Genomic DNA, 19,543 nt, shown 5'->3' on the forward strand with positions numbered 1-19,543 from the left:
ATGTTTCTTACAGATATCTAGTTACCGAAGGTCAGTAACTTGTTCGTGAGTGCTGAGTCGACTGAACATCAGCTCAATGCTGCCGTTGACTAGGTGGCTGCAAATAAAGATCAGGAGGGCAGCATGCCGCCCCCGAGCTGTACTTTATCACTGCTCTAGAGTAATTTCCAAATCTAGATAGTTCTTGGGGCACGTTCTGCTTATGGTCCTTCAAACCGTGAATGTATCGCCTTATTGTCTTTTCTTTATCCACAGGTTTCGTCCCATCTCTGTTTTCAGGGAAGCAAATGAGGATGAGAGTGGTTTCACATGCTGTGCATTCTCAGCTCGAGAGCGTTTCCTCATGCTTGGTACCTGCACTGGGCAGCTAAAGCTGTACAACGTTTTCAATGGGCAAGAAGAGGCCAGTTACAACTGCCACAATTCTGCAATAACACACCTAGAGCCATCCCGGGTAAGGAAATAAAGAGTTTGCAACATCCCAATTGTCAAAACATTGTCCCTGCATATATTAAACTATACAAGGACAAGCTAAAAGAGGGGTTTTATCATCGAAACATCAGGGTAGGCAACCGATTTAATGTTGAGGGTTTTGGAAGATGTCTCACCTTATCACCATTGTCATGGGCAAGTAGTTTTCTTGGCTGACTCAATACTTCCCTCTGCCTTGGACATGACCTAATTAGTCAATATTAGAGATTTCAATTGATGATTTCATTGAATTTTTTACCGCATTCAACTAGTAAGAAATGGTCACAATTTATTTTTTAAATAACTTTTGCAGAGTATTTAACAGCCCCACAATCCCATTTGTGTTCTTTTCTTTCTGGGCTATAAGGAAATCTGCAGTTTTTTCCCTCACAGAAAACCATTTAATATTCTTTCTTGCTTTGTTACTCTATGGGGCAGTGGAATGAGAGCTCCTCCTCCTTTAATGTTTGTACATTGAAATCTTAAGTAAAGTGGGCCATATTGAGAGAGCAAGACCTCTGACCTCCTGGTCAGAGTAACTACTCTTCCCTTGGACAGCACCGCCGTTAAGGCACTGCCCTCAGTGCCTTCTGGTGTCCTAGGTAGGTGTTCGAAGCCCTCCTCCACCCGCAGGCTCTAGCCTGCACTTCATCCCTGGTGGCCTAGTGGATGACCCTGCTCTTCTGCTAGTCCACTCTGTGGGTGTCAGCCTTTTCTGTTGTTTTCGGTTGTGCCTTTCTTTTTGCCTTTCTTTTCTGCCTTTTTATCTCTGTCTTTAATTCTTATTTCTCTCTTTTTGCCTCTCTTCCCTGTTTTTCTCGCCGCTGCTGCCCCTGTAGCCCCTCCCCCCAGCGGGTTTCCGCTCCTGACCCCTGCTTAATGCCAGCCACTGCGGCGCGGAAGTTGTGCCTAAGGCTGAGACCAGCGCCAGGGACCCTGGTCACTTGACCCCCTGCCCCTATGACCCCAGCACTCTCCATGCACTTAACCCAGGACGCAACAACAACTCTGAAACAAACTCCCCCTCCGCATCAGACGAATCCTGACACTGCACCAATTCAGAAAGGACCGCAAGACCTGGCTCTTCGAATGACCTATGGAGCTGCTTGTATCGCCCCTCCCCCTTGCCTTTAGACCCTCAAGGGGGAGTAGCACGCTTGAAAAACCCTGATTGATTGGTCTTCAGATCTCTCTGTCTAACAACTAAGTGGTAACGTTTTCAAAACTCTTGCTTACATGAGATCTGTCAACGCAAACTGCTCATACGTTTATTTTTGCAAGATTTTCAGAGGTTTTCCTGTAAATCTTGATGGCATGTATGCCTGTTGGATTACGTGTTTTTCTTTTCTTTGCAAACATTTATTAATCTGCAGAAAAAGTTAAAGAAATATTTTTAGATCACTCTTAAAATGTAAATAGGGAATTTAGAGTTGCAAGGAGCCCCAAGATGGGGATGAACTTCTGAACATCTCTCGCTGCAAGCCCATCATCCTCATGTAGTAATTACTCACGGATGCTATTTAACACAAATATTTATAAGCATCTGTTCTGACCATTACCTTGTGCCTCTGTAACATTAAAGATATTTAGGGGAATATACCCATTGGGCCACACACAGAAGAGAGATATGCAAAAGTGGGGTGCTACTTGCATTTCCTTATATATGGCCTTGTCCCCTACGCGCAGTTAGATAAATAAGCCACATGAACATTTTATCTACCAACTTATTCATATGTTTTAAGGTTCATCACACGATCAGTGACCTTCTCAGAGTGCAGAGAAAGGATAGGGGTGACAGTGCCACAAGTTCCACAGTAGCAATCCGCAATGGAGTCCAGATGTTCTAAGTTCCCATTCTGAGTAAATGAGTGATAAAGCTCAACAAGTGGACAGTGGTGGAGGATTGTTCAGGCAGATGAATGGTAATCTGATAGTTAAGCCAAAGGTATGTAGGAGCGAATTCAAAATTATTTAAGGCAAACCGTTTAGATAGTTTAATGGTAAAAACAAATTGAAGGTAGATAATATCTTGTAAGAATAACTGATGGCTGGCTAGGATTGGCTGGCTCACCCAAGGTATCTGCACTGGTGAATGTGTCATGGCATATGGCCTTTAAATGATGGTGTTTCAGCTGCTTTAGCATAGGAGTCATTCTTCTGGAAAATCTCAGAAATTCCACCTCCAGTTCAGACATCGAAGAAGGCCATTTTACTATGAAGAACCATCAAAACTATAAGGATTCTATGACATGATGCTTAGTCCTGCATCAAGGCTAAAACATGAATATATAAAATCACTTTGTAACCTGCATAGTTTTGCTACAGTACCCAAACTTTTAAATGTTTACTGCTGTAGTTTGTGAAATTGTACTTGTATAGTAGGTCTCACAATAATTATTCTCTGTCAGATACAGAACAGTCTGCACAATATATCTGATAGACAATTTCCAACCTTGGCTATATATGCACTCATGACTTCCAACCTTGGCTATATATGCACTCATGACTTATCTGTGTTTATAAGGTACCAATGATGATAATGAATGAGATTAGATCAATCATTTGGACCCGTTTCCTCTATTGGGCTTTTGACGTACTCTGATTATTTTTTTTTAAAGTCCCCAAACAAAGTTTGAGTGATATATCGCAGTGGAACTATAAGGAAAACTATGGTAGGTGCAATCTGCTCCATAGAGTTAATCATAGGTCTTTAACCCAAATTATGGATGCCACCACATTGCTGATAGTTTAGAGGGATACAACTGATCATACTGTCTTGGATTTTTGCTATGTACAATTGTTTGATGAAGGTAACTTGTGTATCTGATAGAAACTTCTAGTTGTAGATTCCTTACCTTTAGAAATTCCCCCATTCATCAGTCTGGATCTAAAGATCTTTCAACAGCAGTACCCCTGCACTTTGGTTGGTGGTATCAGTCAGCTCGACATCGGTCGTCTGCGTTGTGGGCGCTGGGATGATGTTGCTGGACTTGTATTGCCACTTCCGATGCATGCTGACGTCCGTTCTTTTTTTTAAGCGCCAGCCTAAGCGCAGATCCGGAGAGAGCTACTCCTTAGCTGTTTTTTGGCTAGCATTTTTTTTTTTACTTTTGTATACTTTTTAGTGTCTTGGACTCCTGGTGCATCAAGTATGTTCCAGTGTATGACCGGCTTCGAACCTTCCGGCTCCTGTCATGGGATGATGTCCATGATAGATCCGCACCTCGTGTGCCTCTGATGCCTGGAGCTCAACCACGATCCGAGTGCCGGGCCATGAACCCGAAGGCTTTGCAGGAGCGGTCCCAAAAACTGTTGGAGGCCCGGCGCCTGGCTCCATGTCACTCCCGTTCTTGTTTGAGAGGAAGGTCATGAGGACGGTCATGGAGCCTGCACTCCTTGTAGCATACCAAGTTATCTTGGAGGTCAGGTAAGCACAAGAAGAAGTCGAAGAAAGACAGGCGTTTTTCGACTTCACCTTGTCCGTTGACTGACGCTACGTGGGGCTGGTTCGAAAGCTCTGACAAAAGCTCTGTCCCTGGAGCCTCTTACTGAGATGACTCCTTGCCTTCCCACATTTCCGGGAGCCGGAGCATCTCCTGCCCACAACTAGAAGATCTGTGAGGCCCTGTACCTCTTTTTTTGGCTGCCCGGATCAGCTGGGGCGCCTTTAGGCTCCGAGTAGTAGGTTGGGGGCTCTAAGTGGCCGAACTCTTGGGGGCTCCGTGGATCCATTATCGGATCGGGACCGATGACTGTCGATTTTACTCGACCTTACCCGACGACAGAGACAATGCTCCCGATGTGGACCGTTTCCCATGTCGTCGTCTACCCCATCCTTGTCTTCGAAGTGGACACTGAGCTAACCCGACGTCAGATCTGACCCCAGTAGGGACTTTCGTCCCTGTGTTCATCCCTGGTGTTCATTTTATTCCAGGAGGTGGCGAGGAGGAATGGGAGGGGCAGCTGGACCCTTTAACCGACCTGCTTGAAGAACCTGCGGACTGACTGATGGACTTGGGTGAGGCCAGTGGTTTGGACACCTCCCCTAACACTGGCTTGCTTTCTCCCCCTGGTGTGACTACGGAGGAGGGAGCTTCCTACGCCGTGGTGGTGAGAAAGATGGCTGAGGTCCTTGGCCTTGAGCTCCCTGCGGTGGCAGTCAGGACTAACCTGACAGAGGCGCTTCAGTCTGTGGCTTCCACTTTTGCCCTTCAGTGTAGCCCTCACTGATGTCCTTCTGGGCACTTGGTTCAACCCCAGCACAGGGGCTCCTGTGGACAGGACAATCGCCCACCACCACCGTCAGTTCTGGGAGGCCCAACACTCCTTACGCAACATCCCTCCCCTGAGAGCTTGGTTGTCTAAGCCTCATCTTCAAAAGGCGCATTTCCTTCTGCACCCGCAGATAGGTAATCCAAGAAGCTGGACCATCTTGGGAAGAGGATGTCCTCTTCCTCCAGCTTGGCATTGTGGTAGTTGAATACGGCTTGCCTCTTGGGCCGATACTCCCTTACTATCTGGGATACGGTTGCGCAGGTGCTGCCTCAGTAGCCGGAGGAGGCCCTGGCCGTTCTTTCCCAGGCAGTTGCAGATGGGAGGGACGCAGCCAAATTCACCATATATTGTCGGTAGCACTCAGACGCCTGGTGAGGACTTCTGGCTTTACGGGGATGTCCAATCTACTTTGATAGACATGCCCTTAGATGGAATCCGCCTTTTCGGCAACAAGGCAGACGCAGCGCTAGAGCGCTTCAAGGAATCTCGAGCTATGGCTAGATACTTGGGCCTATTAGATATATGAAAGGGCCTAAAGCATAGGTCCCTAAATCAGGAAACACTAAACTGTAGCTGAAGGCACAGTATAATTATGAAGAAGTACCAAACAAGGTTACTAAATAGAAAAATATAAATTTCTTGTTTATTGTGCTTTTTTTATATATACAAAACATCAATTTTTTTCAGATACTTTTTGTGAATTTTTACACATCAACATATTGGATAATGAGAAAAATATAAATACAATACATAGTTTTGGTGTAAACAAATTGCTACATGTCCCACACAACACTCAACTCATGCATACAAACATTCATTCCATCAAAATTCCACTAACACATAGCCGTCAAGGTGAAACAACTTCAGCGATGTAATCGTATGGGTGGCTGAACTTTCGGCATTTTCTACTTCGTAGTAGCGTATGTTTTCCATCTGGATGATACATGAGTCAACCACCCATACGATTACATCGCTGAAGTTGCTTTAGGCCCTTTCATATATCTAATAGGGTGGTTTTTCTCTCTGGATTTATATTGATTGACTTACCCCGCCCTTTATCTTTTCTAGGGGACCCCCTTGCATAATTGGTAGATACTTGGGCCTCACAGCTACCACCAACCCCTCAGTCGGCCGTTCGTGGCTACGGAAGGGGCACCCAGCCACATCCTGTCCAGACCAGCCACGCCCTGTCCAGACCAGCCACTGAGTCATCCAAGCTGTCCAGCCTCTGCATGGCTGTGGACATGGGACCCAGCATCCTCGTGGGTCATGGAGCCAGTTGGCGGTCCAGTCCACCCTTTCCCCCTGCCACTGCCTCCAAACTCTCCTAGTCTGACATTTCAGGCCCATCAATGGCCAGTCGGAGGCAGGATTCGCCATCACCTCCTCTGCTGGCAATCCATCACGCCGTACAGGTGGGTTCTGCAGATCGTCCAAAGGAGCTACTCTCTCCCTTTGAGAATATCCCTTCTGCCATGCCACCCTCTTACGACCGGATATTGGAGGATCATTTGGCGCTTCTCCACGAGGAAGTTACAGCTGTCTTGGCCCAGGGGCTCATAGAGAGGGTCCCTGTGCCAGAAGTAGGACGTGGTTGTTATTCCCACTACTTTCAGGTGCCCAAGAAGGACAAAGGACTGCGTCCTGTCCTAGACCTCCAGACCCTCAACTTCTTCCTCCAGAAGGAGAAGTTCAAAATAATCACTTAGTCCCAGGTCCTTTATGCTCTCGACCCAGGAGACTGGATGGTAGCGTTGGAGTTGCAGGATGTTTATTTCCATATCCCTGTCCTGCCTGCCCACAGACGTTACTTAGGGTTCATAGTGGGCAACAAGCACTTTCAGTTTACAGACCTTCCCTTTGGCCTTACCATTGCCCCTCGGTGTTCACAAAAGTGATGGCGGTGGCTGCAGCTCACCTGCGCAGCTCAGGGTTGCCAGTCTTCCACTATCTCGATGACTGGCGGTTGTCTCCCACCTCCAGACTACGGCGGACTTCCTGCACTCGCGGGGGTTCACTATGAACGTACAGAAGTCGCACCTGACTCCCTCTCAGACGCTCATTTCATCAGGCGGTTATGGACACAGTGAGTTTCGGGCATATCCTCCCGAGCAGCAATTCCGGGATATTCGGGCTATGATACTGATCTTTCAGCCTCTATCCCGAATTTCCGTGAGAATAACTGAGGCTGCTGGGCCTCATGGCCTCCTGCATCCTGCTGATTTATTATGCCAGATGGCATATGCGGGCTCTGCAGTGGGACCTGAAGTTCCAGTTGGCTCAGCATCCGGTGAATCTTTACGACTATGTCCAGATCCCAGAGGGAACTGCGCATCAACTGCAGTGGTGGCTGACGAACCAAGATTGGGTCCGAGCCACATCTCTCTCCCTTTCCCAACCAGATCGGACGGTGGTGACAGATGCATCTCTCCTGGGATGGGGCGGCACCTGGGAGAGGTGGAAATCAGAGGCATCTGGTCTCCAGCAGAGCCCGGTTTCCATATCAACCTTTTGGAACTCTGGGTTATCAGACTGTCAATGAAAGCATTCCTTCCCTCTCTCAAAGGGAAAATGGTGCAGGTGTTCACAGATAACACCACCGCAATGTGGTCCTGCAACAAACAGGGCAGGATGGGGTCATGGACCCTTTGTCAAGATGCTCTCCGTCTCTGGACATGGCATGAACATCCTTGGCGGTTCAACACCTGGCAGGTTATCTGAACGCCAGGGTGAACAAACTTAGCCGTCGGTGCCTTGGTTGATCACAAATGTCATCTTCAACTAGCGGTGGTGCAATGTCTCGCTCAGTGGTGGGGAGAGCCTTGGTTAGATCTGTTCGCCTCTGAAGAGAACACGCTATGTCAGCAGTATTGCGCGTTGGAGTTTCCAAGGCGACGCTTTTCACCGCAAGTGGAGCTTGGGCCTCTTCTAATACTTTCTTCCTATACCACTTCTGCCTAGAGTGCTCAAGAAAATCAAGCACAACTAAGCTCAAGTAATTCTCGTGGCTCCGGATTGGGCACGAAGAGTCTGGTATTCTGACCTTCTGAGCATGGCCATCGATCCTCCGATCAGACTGCTCCTTCTGGAGGATCTTCTGTTGCAGCAGCAGGGGACGGTTCTTCAACCAAACCTGTCCAGCCTCCACCTTCTTACATGGAGATTGAGCAGCAGAAGTTGACAGCTTTCGACCTTCCACCTGAAGTCTATGCTGTCATTTTGGCAGCTAGACGTCTCTGCACTAAATCCGTATACACCTGTAGATGGAACACATGTGTAACATTGTGCACAGCAAAGACTGTTTATCCCCTTTCTGCCCCTCTTTCAGAGGTTCTCTGCTTTCTTTGGTCCAGCAGGGCTCTGCTTTTGGCACACTTAATGATTATCTTGCAACTATCTCTGCCTTTCCGAGACTTCTAGATCAGCCTTCTTCTTCAAGTCTCCTATTGTAAATGGGTTCCTCAGGTCCTTACTCACTTTCCGTTTCCTTTCATAATGCCTCAGTGGGATTTGAATTTAGTCTTGATTTTTTTATGTGCGCTCCATTCGAGCCTCTTCATAATTGCCCTCTCAGGCTTCTAACTCTTAAAACTGCTTCCTTTTTTGCCATCCTCTTGCTCGCAGAGCTAGTGAGCTTCAGGCTCGGTCTTCCAATCCCCACTCTCTGACCCCCACCCGTATAAAGTGGTGCTTCTAACGAAAGCGGTGTTGCTCCATAACGTGGTCATGCCCTTTCATGTGGGATAATCCATCACTCTGCCCACCTTTTACCCACCCCTGCATCCCTCCAAAGAGGCGGAGAGAATCCACCACCAGGATCCAAAACTTGTATTATCTTTCTATCTTAACCGTACCAAAGACTTCTGGGTGGATGATCACTCTTCATTGGCTATGTGGGTGCCAAAAAAGGTTGGGCTGTGCAAAAACGGACCATCTCTCGATGGGTTGTGTAGGAATCTGGCTCTGTATAGTCTACACTAAAGTAAGGTATAGTGTGCACAAGGTATAGTGTGCACAGAGTCCAGTGTATCCCCAGAGGTATAGCAGAGGCTAAATTAGATGATCACTAACAGCTCTATTTGTGGTAGTGTGGTCAAGCAGTTAGGCTTATCAGGAGGATGTGTTAAGATTTTATTGTATTCACTCAATCAAGACTGATGGCACACACTCGCAGACAGAATCCAGACCAATTAGGTAAGTATGAAAAGGTATACTTATGTTCGAGGCATGTGGGCTGCTGAATTCATATATGTGCATAGATCGCCGCCTAGTGTTGGGTCCGGATGATTGCACATTGTTGTCCTGGAAGAGTCTTCGAAGTATCACGAGATAGGTGGCTCCTCCCCTGGACTACAGTGCGCATGGGCATCCTCAGATTGTTTTTTTCGGCCATTGGGTTCGGATGTGCTTATCTTAGCTCAAGTTCGGAAACTTTAGTTTAAGGCCAAAAGGCCTTTAGATTTCGTCGGTATTGTTCGCGTTCGGTATCGACCAGTTTATTTTGTGTTTTAGTAACTTCTTCACGCTTTTCGGATCCGCTTCGGTCCGAACATCGATCAACGCTCGACGATGGAATCGAGGACTCCTTTCAAGAGATGTCTTTTATGCCATGCGAAATACCCACACGTCGATGTCCATCCGGTGTGCAACAAATGTCTCTCCCCGGATCATGATGAGTCAAAATGTATGGCCTGCGCACGGTTCCGCTCGAAGAAGACTCTGCAGAATCGACGGGCAGCGAGATTGGAGGCACAGCAATCGGCGCCTGCCCCGGTCAACATCTTCAGCACCGAGGATGAGGAAGCCGAGAGCGTAGAAGACCTAGACTCCAGCCATGCTTCCGAACGTGAATCCTGATCGGAAGACGATGATGAGTTGATCTTCGAGGACGAAGACGTCGTCGGCGAGGTAGGAGACTACGATGAGGCCCTTGGGGCCGAGGAAGATAGCTCCAGCGAAGAGCTAGGCCAACCCGTCGAAACGGAGGCCGAGAGACAAAGTCGTCATAAGGCTCAGGTCGAGGGATTGCCTGCGGGCCTTACCCAAGATCAGTCACACAGTTCTTCGGCCCCGCCTCAAGGCCCGGCCTCGAACATTTCACAGGAGCCATTAATATCGAAGACGACTGGGTTTCATTCAGTGAAACCCAAACCATCCGTCGCATCGGTTACCTCAAAACCGAAAGTGAAACTGGTTGCGATCGGATCGAAGGCCTCGAAGCCCTCCACTCCTTCGACGCCGGCACAGGTCATCGGCACCGAACACACCAAAAGAGATTTCGGTGCCGAGCTCACCAAGACGGGTTCCGGCACCGAGCCAAAGAAGAAGGCCCTCGGTCCCCACAAGGCGCCTCAGCCTATGGCACCGAAGATTACGGCCCAACCCACCAAGGTCAAGGTGGTCGATCCGTCTGCGTCGACATCAAAGGGTGCGGCGCCTACCAAATCATCGGCTCCAAGGAGCGTCGATACCCACCTTCGGATCGACGACCCAAAGACTGGGAAAAAATCGGATACCGCTTCGACGCCTGCCTCCAAGGTGCCTATCGGTTCCAAAGCGCCATCTGCGTTCACCTTGTTACAGGTCTCAGCGTCGTTGCAACGCATCAGGGACCGGGCAACCCTCGAACCTACGTCGGGTCCCGAAACGCACAAGGCCGCAAAAGCACACTCGGCGCCGGCGCACATCACATTTGGATTGCCGCCGCCCAAGGCACCGAAAATGTTCGAAATTCGGACACGTGTCCACCAAACACAGACACTAACCGCTGGACAAATCGATATCGAGCCTTCACAGGCACACTTTATCGACGCCGACACTGGTAGGCTGCTGCTCCGCAAGCGGAAAATCACACCAGAGAAGGGTTTGGACTCATACAAGATTCCTTTGAAACAAAAACTGCCAGCAGGTTCCACACCAGTGCTTCACGAAACCTTTCAACCCTACCTTCAGGACCCACCGTCTTCTTCTCCTACGCATTCGGAGGCAGACGCTGGAGAGGACTATATAGGGGATGATACCACTTACCCGGTGGATATCGATCCTGATGATCGCATGCAAGACCCAGATCAGGCATGGGGAGACCCCACCGACCAGGGTAACGCACCAGATGCTCCTGACACGCAGCTTTATAATATAAAGACATCTCCCACGGAGGACACTGCTGCCTTTAATGCCCTCATAGAACGGGCTGCTGCCAATCATGGAGTGGAACTCTATTCTGACACTGTAGAGGAAGATTTCTTAGTGGACACGTTCGCCTCCTCTGAGAAAACCGTCAAAACTCTGCCAATGTTGAAGGGGGTTCTGAAACCTGCAAAAGACATTTTTAAAGAAACAACCAGGGCACGGGTGTTGAACCCCAGAATCGGAAAAAAAAAACAAGCCAGCACCCGGAGACCCTATGTACATTAAGGGTCAGTTACCATTAGACTCCATGGTTGTTTCTAATGCTCGCAAACGAGCACATTCACAAACAACGGGTGATGCTCCTCCCCCCGACAAGGAGTCCAAAGTGCTGGAGACATCAGGCAAAAGGATAGCAGCGCAAGCAGCAAACATCTGGCGCATTGCCAACACCCAGGCACTCCTGGCCCGTTATGATAGGTCACACTATGACACACTAGAATCACTGCTACAACACTTGCCAAATGAATACAAAGAGGCAGCGGAGCTCCTTATTAGAGAGGGACAACTCCTTACAAATGCGTCCATCAAATGCGCACTTGATGCAGCCGACACTGCAGCAAGGGCGATCAACACTAGCGTAATGTTGAGGAGGCACGCATGGTTGAGAATCTCAGGCTTCAAACCTGAAATTCAGAACAACATCTTAAATCAACCGGTCAACCCAGACTTTTTATTTAGCCCGAGGTTGACACTACCCTCGAAAAAATTAAAAAAGACACTGAAACTGCAAAATCAATGGGGGCTCTGCAGTCGCAGCAGTTTCGGAGTGGCTCCTTTCGTCGCCCCGGGACTAGAGGAGCAGCTAGAGGTCAGGGGTCCCAGCAGCAGTACAATAAAGGGGGTACGCAAAGTACCTACGATAAAAACAATAGAGGTGGATATCGTGGATCCAGCACCAAAGGCAGAGGACGTGGGTACGGCAACACCAGGTCCTCCCTCAAAAACAAACAGTGACGCCTTCTCCCTGCCCCCCGACCACATAACACCTGTCGGGGGGAGACTCCACCAGTTCCTGTCAGTCTAGAAGTCCATCACCACAGACAGGTGGGTCAGGGAAATTATCCAGTACGGTTACTGTCTAGAATTAACGCCCACTCCACCCAACATACCGCCAAAGCACCGTCCTACGTCCGTAGAGCACTTGGCATTATTGCAGCAGGAAGTACTAAGTATGCTGCAAAAAGGTGCAATAGAAGTCGTGCCCGTAAACCAACAGGGGACAGGGGTGTACTCTCTGTACTTCTTAATCCCAAAAAAGGACGGATCTCTCAGACCTATACTAGACCTGAGACCCCTCAACCACTACATTCTGTCAGAGCATTTCCATATGCTCACCCTACAGCAGGTTCTACCGTTACTCAGTCAGGGAGACTTCCTAGCCACACTGGATTTGAAAGATGCGTATTTCCACATATCCATACACCCATCGCACAGAAAATATCTCAGGTTCACTATTCAGGATCACCATTATCAGTTCAAAGTTCTCCCCTTCGGAGTAACAACAGCACCCAGGGTCTTTACCAAGTGCCTAGCGACAGTGGCTGCACATTTACGGAGACAGCACATTCACGTCTTCCCTTACCTGGACGACTGGCTTGTTCAGGCAAAGTCAGCCCAGCAATGTGCCAGCCACATGTCCCACACCATTCACCTTCTTCACAGTCTAGGATTCTCACTAAATTACCCAAAATCACATCTTCAACCCGCACACGTACGCCAGTACCTGGGCGCGACCATAAACACTCTGACAGCCACAGCTCAGCCAAATTTAGTGAGGATCAACAGCATGCAACTGCTGATCACAAAGTTCAAACCTCAACACTCCCTTCCAGCGCGAGTGTTCATGCAGTTGATAGGCATGATGGCCTCCTGCATTTTCATAGTCCCGCACGCGAGACTACATATGCGCCCGCTTCAGGGGTGCTTGGCACGTCAATGGAATCAGGCTCAAGGACAATTAACAGACCTAGTGTTGGTGAGCGGTCGGGCATACGACTCTCTGCATTGGTGGAATCCACAAAACCTTTGCAAGGGCCGACCGTTCCAAGAGCCTGTTCCGCAAATAATACTGACGGCGGACGCCTCTCTCCAGGGATGGGGAGCTCATGTACTCAATTACACAGTGCAGGGACTATGGACGACACAGCAAAAGAAGATGCACATCAACCTTCTGGAACTGATGGCAATCTTCCTAGCCATGAAGGCATTCAAAGTACACTTATGCAACAGTCGTGTTGATCCGGACGGACAACATGACTGCCATGTACTACATACAGAAGCAGGGAGGAACACACTCTCCACAGTTGTCTCATCTGGCTCAGAGCATGTGGAAGTGGGCCATTCAGAGGAACATGTTCCTCATGGCGGAACACCTCCCAGGCAAGGACAACCAGATGGCGGATCTGCTCAGCAGACACAGCCACCAAATGCACGAGTGGGAGCTACATCCATCAGTACTCAAACCGTACTTCCAGCAGTGGGGTCATCCAGAGATAGACCTATTCGCCACAAGGGAAAACGCAAAATGCCGAAACTTTGCCGCCAGGTTCCCGCACCCACAGTCGCAGGGCAATGCGATATGGATGAACTGGTCAGGCAGATTTGTGTACGCTTTTCCCCCAGCGCCATTAATACCGCTAGTGGCACGCAAACTGCGACAACACTCACTGACACTCATCCTGGTTGCTCCAACATGGGCACGCCAACCGTGGTACACCACCTTTCTAGAACTTTCCGTGGTGCCGCATCAAAGGCTGCGGATCACACCCACACTTTTAACGCAGAACCATGGCGAAATTCAGCACCCAGATCCGCAACAGCTGAACCTGGCAATCTGGCTCCTGAAGTCTTAGAGTTTGGCTACCTAAACCTGCCACCTGAATGTATGAATATCATCAAGGAGGCCAGAAGACCCACAACCAGAGCTTGCTATGCGGCTAAATGGAAAAGGTTTGTCATTTACTGCAACAACAATGACATTAATCCGCTGGATGCATCCATTCAAAACATCATCTGTTACCTCTTACACTTATACCGATGCAATCTGGCATACAGCTCCATACGTATACATCTAACCGCGATAGCAGCCTATCTTCAAAACAGGCAGCACCTCTCTTTATTCAGAGTGCCTGCCATCAAAGTCTTCTTAGAGGGACTCAAACGAGTGATTCCTCCAAGACACCCACCGGCACCAGTGTGGAACCTCAATGTGGTCCTCACCAGATTAATGGGTCCACCTTTTGAACCTCTCCATTCATGTGAGATTCAATTCCTCACCTGGAAAGTAGCTTTCTTAGTGGCAATGACTTCGTTGAGAAGAGTTAGTGAACTCCAGGCACTAACCATTCAAGAGCCATTCATACAGGTTCACGCAAACAGAGTTGTACTACGTACCAACCCCAAATTCATGCCTAAAGTGATATCGCAGTTCCACATGAATCAGACTATTGAACTGCCTGTTTTCTTTCCAAATCCACAAAATGTCGCAGAGAGAATGCTCCATACACTAGATATAAAGAGGGCCCTCATGTACTATATAGACAGAACAAAGGATTTTAGGAAAACAAAACAACTTTTCGTTGCCTTTTCTCCACAACACAAGGGCAACGCCATTTCCAAAGCAGGGATAGCCAGATGGATCGTTAAATGTATTCAAATTTGCTATCAAAAAGCGAAACGCACATTAACGATTCCCCGATGAGCCCACTCAGCACGAAAGTTAGGGGCGTCCATGGCTTTCCTGGGAAACATTCCTTTAGCGGAAATATGTAGAGCAGCCACATGGTCCACTATACATACATTTACCAAACACTACTGTGTAGATGTACACTCAAAACAGCAGGCAGCTGTAGGACAGGCTGTTCTCAAAACTCTTTTTCAGACTGCTGCAGCTGGCACGGGCAGCCGCCGCTAATGGAGGGACTGCTATATAATCTATGCACAGATATGAATTCAGCAGCCCACATGCCTCGAACTGAATATGCTACTTACCAGTATGCATCTGTTCTTGGCATGTAGGGCTGCTGACATTCATATCGCCCACCCTCCTCCCCGGCGCCTGTAGCGGCTGCAGCACTCAGAATTACTGTATAGCATGGTCATCACTTACTGTATCTACTCCATCACTGCCACAATGGCGAAAAACAATCTGAGGATGGAGAGGATGCCTATGCGCACTGTAGTCCAGGGGAGGAGCCACCTATCTCGTGATACTTCGAAGACTCTTCCAGGACAACAATGTGCAATCATCCGGACCCAACACTAGGCGGCGATCTATGCACAGATATGAATGTCAGCAGCCCTACATGCCAAGAACAGATGCATACTGGTAAGTAGCATATTCAATTTTATTTCTAGAACCAAGCAGAACTTGGCACAGGTAGGTAAAATATGCTTTCAAATGCAAGGCTGTACACAGGAATGCAATTGTAGTTGAAATTAGTATTGTTACAGGTTTGTATTTGCTTTCATAACAGTTTAGAAGACATAGAAATTACTTTAGATTACTTTTCCTTTTCAGTTTCTTTGACTACTTTGGGTGATGTGCCAAGATTTCACACAATGGGTCTTTCAAAATAATGGTAAGTGCAACCGTTTTGGGCTTAAAGCAGTTACTTTTCAATACAAAAGTCAGTTCAACACTTTGATTATCGGTTTGCAGGTAAGTAAACGGCCTGCGAGAATATCTCTTAGGGTTTAGAACCAAGGTTCAGTTAGGCACTCAAATCACACCACTGGCGGCCGGTTGCAGAGTGCTGGGGCCCAATTTTAGCCACTTGGGTTAGGAAGCGTTTGGTCAGAGGCTGTTTACGAGCAGGCCACTCAGTTGTGGGAGCAATGCTCCTGGGGCTAAGATCAGCACTGCAGGGGTCAACACTCAGCACAGGAGCTCCACCACCAGCAGCCTGGAAGCGTCCGAATGCAGAGTGCTAAGGAGACATCAGGAGCCCTGGGGTTTTCAATGGAGATCTCCAGGTTGAAAGAAAAGCTGCAGGCTTGGGCAAGGAGGTTTCCTGAAGACAACCACAAGCAGGAGAGGTAAGTTGGGTTCTTGGGGGATGCCGGAACACTGTAGGTTGGGCCACCTAATGCCGATGGGCATCGGATGCAGGGGTGTCTTTAGGCGTCAGATCTTCTTACCAGCTCTGGTCGCGGTCGGTGGGACCCCTCAGGTTGGTTGAAGCTGCCGGCGTTGGTGTGAAACTCGAGGTAAGTCAGAGAACACCAGGTCAGGATCGCTGGGGAGACATCCTCGTGGTGTTGGGCCAATCAAACTGTGGCTGTGGGTGTCTGGTGCAGAACCACGGAGCCGCCTGGATCCGGGTTCTGTGTTGGAGTCTTTGGTTGAGCAAATCCAGTGCTTACGAGAGACATTCGAAGGCAGGGGAGGTCCTCTGGGTTCAGGATGGCTGTTCGCTGCGGGACACCCCCAGGGTTTTGCTGGTTGCAGGTCGTAGTCGGGACAGGCGGAAGGGCTGGGCTTAAAGCAGTTGGTGTACTCTTCTTCAGCAGGGCTCTTTGGTCCTTCTTTCTTCTTCTCTAGTCTAAGGAGGCAAAGTTCATGGTCAACCCTAAATACTTAAATTTAGTAGCGTGACAGGGGTGTATAGTTCGGGACCAATAGTTCCCTTCCTTGGGATGTGTACACCCCCGATTATGCCACACTCCAGTGGGAGGGGGACATGATCCTCTCCCGAATTGGCTGGGTCCCCTCATCTCCAAGATGGAGGGGACTGAGATGTGTGCTTTCCCTCGCCTCTTCCACCTGAGGGGTGGGGGCACACCTCTCCTCCTAACTTGATTTTTCCTACTGATTCTCCCACCCAAAGTGGGGGTCAGAACCAGTGGGAGCCAGTTGCTGGGGCAGCAAAGGCAGGTTCAGTGAACAAATGCGGCAAGCCTTTGAAGCTTTTTCTTCGTGGATCCAGCCCATCCTGGGGTAGGAGGAATGACACCTCTGCCCAGTATGGGCTTTGTCTCTGGACCCAGAGAGCGGAAGCCCTCTATCCAGGGGTCCAGAAACCCATCTCGGGTGGCAAATGGCAGATAGCCGTTCAGGAACCACACCGGGGCTGGTCCTTTTTTAGGGGGCATCTCCAAGATGCCCTCTGAGTGCATTTTACGTTAAATCCCACAATTGTATCAGTGTGGGTTTAATGTGCCGAGATGTTTTCTACCAAAATTCCCAGGTTTCAGTAAAGCCATTATGGAGCTGTGGAGTTCGTGATGACCAACTCCCAGACCATATACTGTTTATGGCTTTACTGCACTTATTATGTCTGAGAATTAACTTAGACACCTTAGGGGTACAGTGTTCATGCAACTGTACCCTCATATGTGGACTAGTGCACTCTGCTGGAGGAGTGACTTACCCAGGGCACAGGCAGTGGCTTGCAGACATGTCCCACATCAATGTGTGCCATGTCGACTCTTCACTTTTCTCTGCACCAAAACACGCACCCTGCAATGGCAGTGTGTGGGTGTTAAGGTGCAGGGTCTCTAAGGGTGGCACAATAGGTGGTGCAGCCCTTAGAGGCCTTCCATGGTAATGGTGCCCTTGGTACCAATGGTACCTTTTACAAGCAGTTTACCTGTGGCCAAATAAGTGCCAATTGTGGATACAAAGGTACAGTTTAGGGGAAAGAACACAGGCCCTGGGAACCTGATTGGCTGGGACACCGGGCACATCAAGTCAAAGTGCATGAAGTGTCGGGCAAAATGTGGGGGGTAACCATGCAAAAAGGGGCACTTTCCTACAGGTTGTCCTCTCTATTAAAATATGCTATGCATTGGCGAAGAAGGAACGTCCTATGGGGCTGCGTGCTCACTCCACCAGAGCAACAGCAGCAACCACTGCATTAGCACGCGGAGTCCCTGTCCATGATATCTGCACAACGATGTGGGCATTCCTGCACACATTTACCAGTCACTACTGCCTGGACATCCAAGTCCGGAGGGACGGATACTTTGCCCGTTCGGTTCTCCAGAACTTGCTTGTGTAATCTTGGTTCGCAGACCCTCCTCTGGGGTTGGTACTGCTGGGGTATCTATTCTAAAGGTAAGGAATCTACAACTAGAAGTCTTTATCAGATGAATAAGTTACCTAGCTTCGGTAGAACATGGTCTCAAACAGTCTCAGTCCATCATTGATCTGCAGGAACATTATCCCTGCATCACCACTGCTGCCTGCAGGCACATGCATCAACCCCAGCATCACCACCTGCACAATACTGGTCGCCATCTCACCCGCTCACACTATCCGAAGGGACAAGAGGGTCTGCCGAACCAATCCATCAAGAGGGGGGAATGGCAATCCTCTCATACTTGAACATGCAAGAATGGGAGGAAATGCTTGCTGCCTACTCACCTGATCAGCAACAGAGAACCCCTCCGGCCAAGGAGCTTCAACTGTACTCCCAAAGCCCCATGCAAATGAGGGAATCTCTTTGTCTCTGTGCTGCAGAGGTGAGGAAACTGTCAGGAGGCTCACTGACGGCGCACTACCTATAAGGCGTTGCACTGTCAGTTAACCCCCTGGTGGCAGCCCTCTTGAGGAGAGAAAGGGGGTTGTATGGACCCCCATGCATCAGCTTGCAGGCAGGTGCAGTCACTCACTGCACCCGCCTGCAAGGGGATCTCAGATCCCTCGTTAAAGTGCAGGCGGGTTGCTGCCTGCACAGAGAAACACAGAGCAGCTTTGAAACACCAGCTCCATATTTCTTTTGACTGTGCTACCCTGAAGGCAACACATTCTACATGATGGGGCACATTTACCCTGTTTGCATCTGGCGCATCTGCTTTAAAGTGCGCCCTATCCTTTATAGGGCCCATTGCCTACACACAAACCAAGACTAGTACAGATGATAAACACCACCTTTAATATTTACCAAGGTTCTATCTAGAGCCGGGCAATAAGCCAAAAAGGAAGTAAATAGGGCATGGGGACGCCTGCTCAAGGATCCACAAAAAACAACACTTCAGGAGCAAAGGCTGAAATACAGGAAATTAGTCTGGGAGGAAAGGAAATGGAATAAGGACACCTTCTGGGCAAAGCTTCTTCACTCAAGCAACAATGTAAATCTAAAATAATTTTGGCAGGCAATCAACAGTATAGGCCGATACCATTACAGTATAAATAACTCTAACATTTCAGAGGCTAGGTTTTCTAGGGCAACAATCTGAAAGAAACACATAGTGAAGATTCCTTCCCTTAGAATTACCCCCAGGTGTCAGACTGGATCCGGAAAGTTTTCGTCAGCAGTACCCCTGCGCGTCGGAAGGTGGCGTTGTGCGGCTCCGCGTCCGCTGTTGGCGTCGTGGTCGCCGAGATGACGTCGCGGCAGCTACTTAGATGCCGCCCTCGCGCGCTGACGTCAGTTCTTTCTTTTTCCGCACCAGCAAGTGCAGGTCTGGAGAGAGTAGTACCCCAAGTCATATTTTAACTGTGTATTTGAGGCTTTTTGTCCCGATTTTTTTTCGAGTCGATCGACTCCTGGTGTCGTAGGGATGCCCGGTTTCAAGTCGTGCGGGGAATGTCATCAGATGATGTCGGTGACAGACTGGCACCGCGTGTATCTCTACTGCCTGGGGTGGGACTACGACCCCAAGT

General features: G+C 49.0%; 1 protein-coding gene across 6 annotated transcripts in view; it reads left to right on the forward strand.

Annotated features, from left to right (window-relative positions):
- Positions 1 to 19,543, forward strand: part of DCAF1 (DDB1 and CUL4 associated factor 1) — an 814,171-nt gene that overhangs the window by 399,714 nt on the left and 394,914 nt on the right. For all 6 annotated transcript variants that reach the window (XM_085625108.1, XM_085625107.1, XM_085625110.1 and 3 more), the window contains exon 15: positions 256 to 454. In XM_085625108.1, coding sequence (XP_085481234.1) covers positions 256 to 454 — 199 coding nt within the window. The remainder of the gene's footprint in view (positions 1 to 255; positions 455 to 19,543) is intronic.

This window comes from Triturus cristatus, chromosome 9 (genome assembly GCF_964204655.1).
Source record: "Triturus cristatus chromosome 9, aTriCri1.1, whole genome shotgun sequence".
Taxonomy (NCBI): domain Eukaryota; kingdom Metazoa; phylum Chordata; class Amphibia; order Caudata; family Salamandridae; genus Triturus; species Triturus cristatus.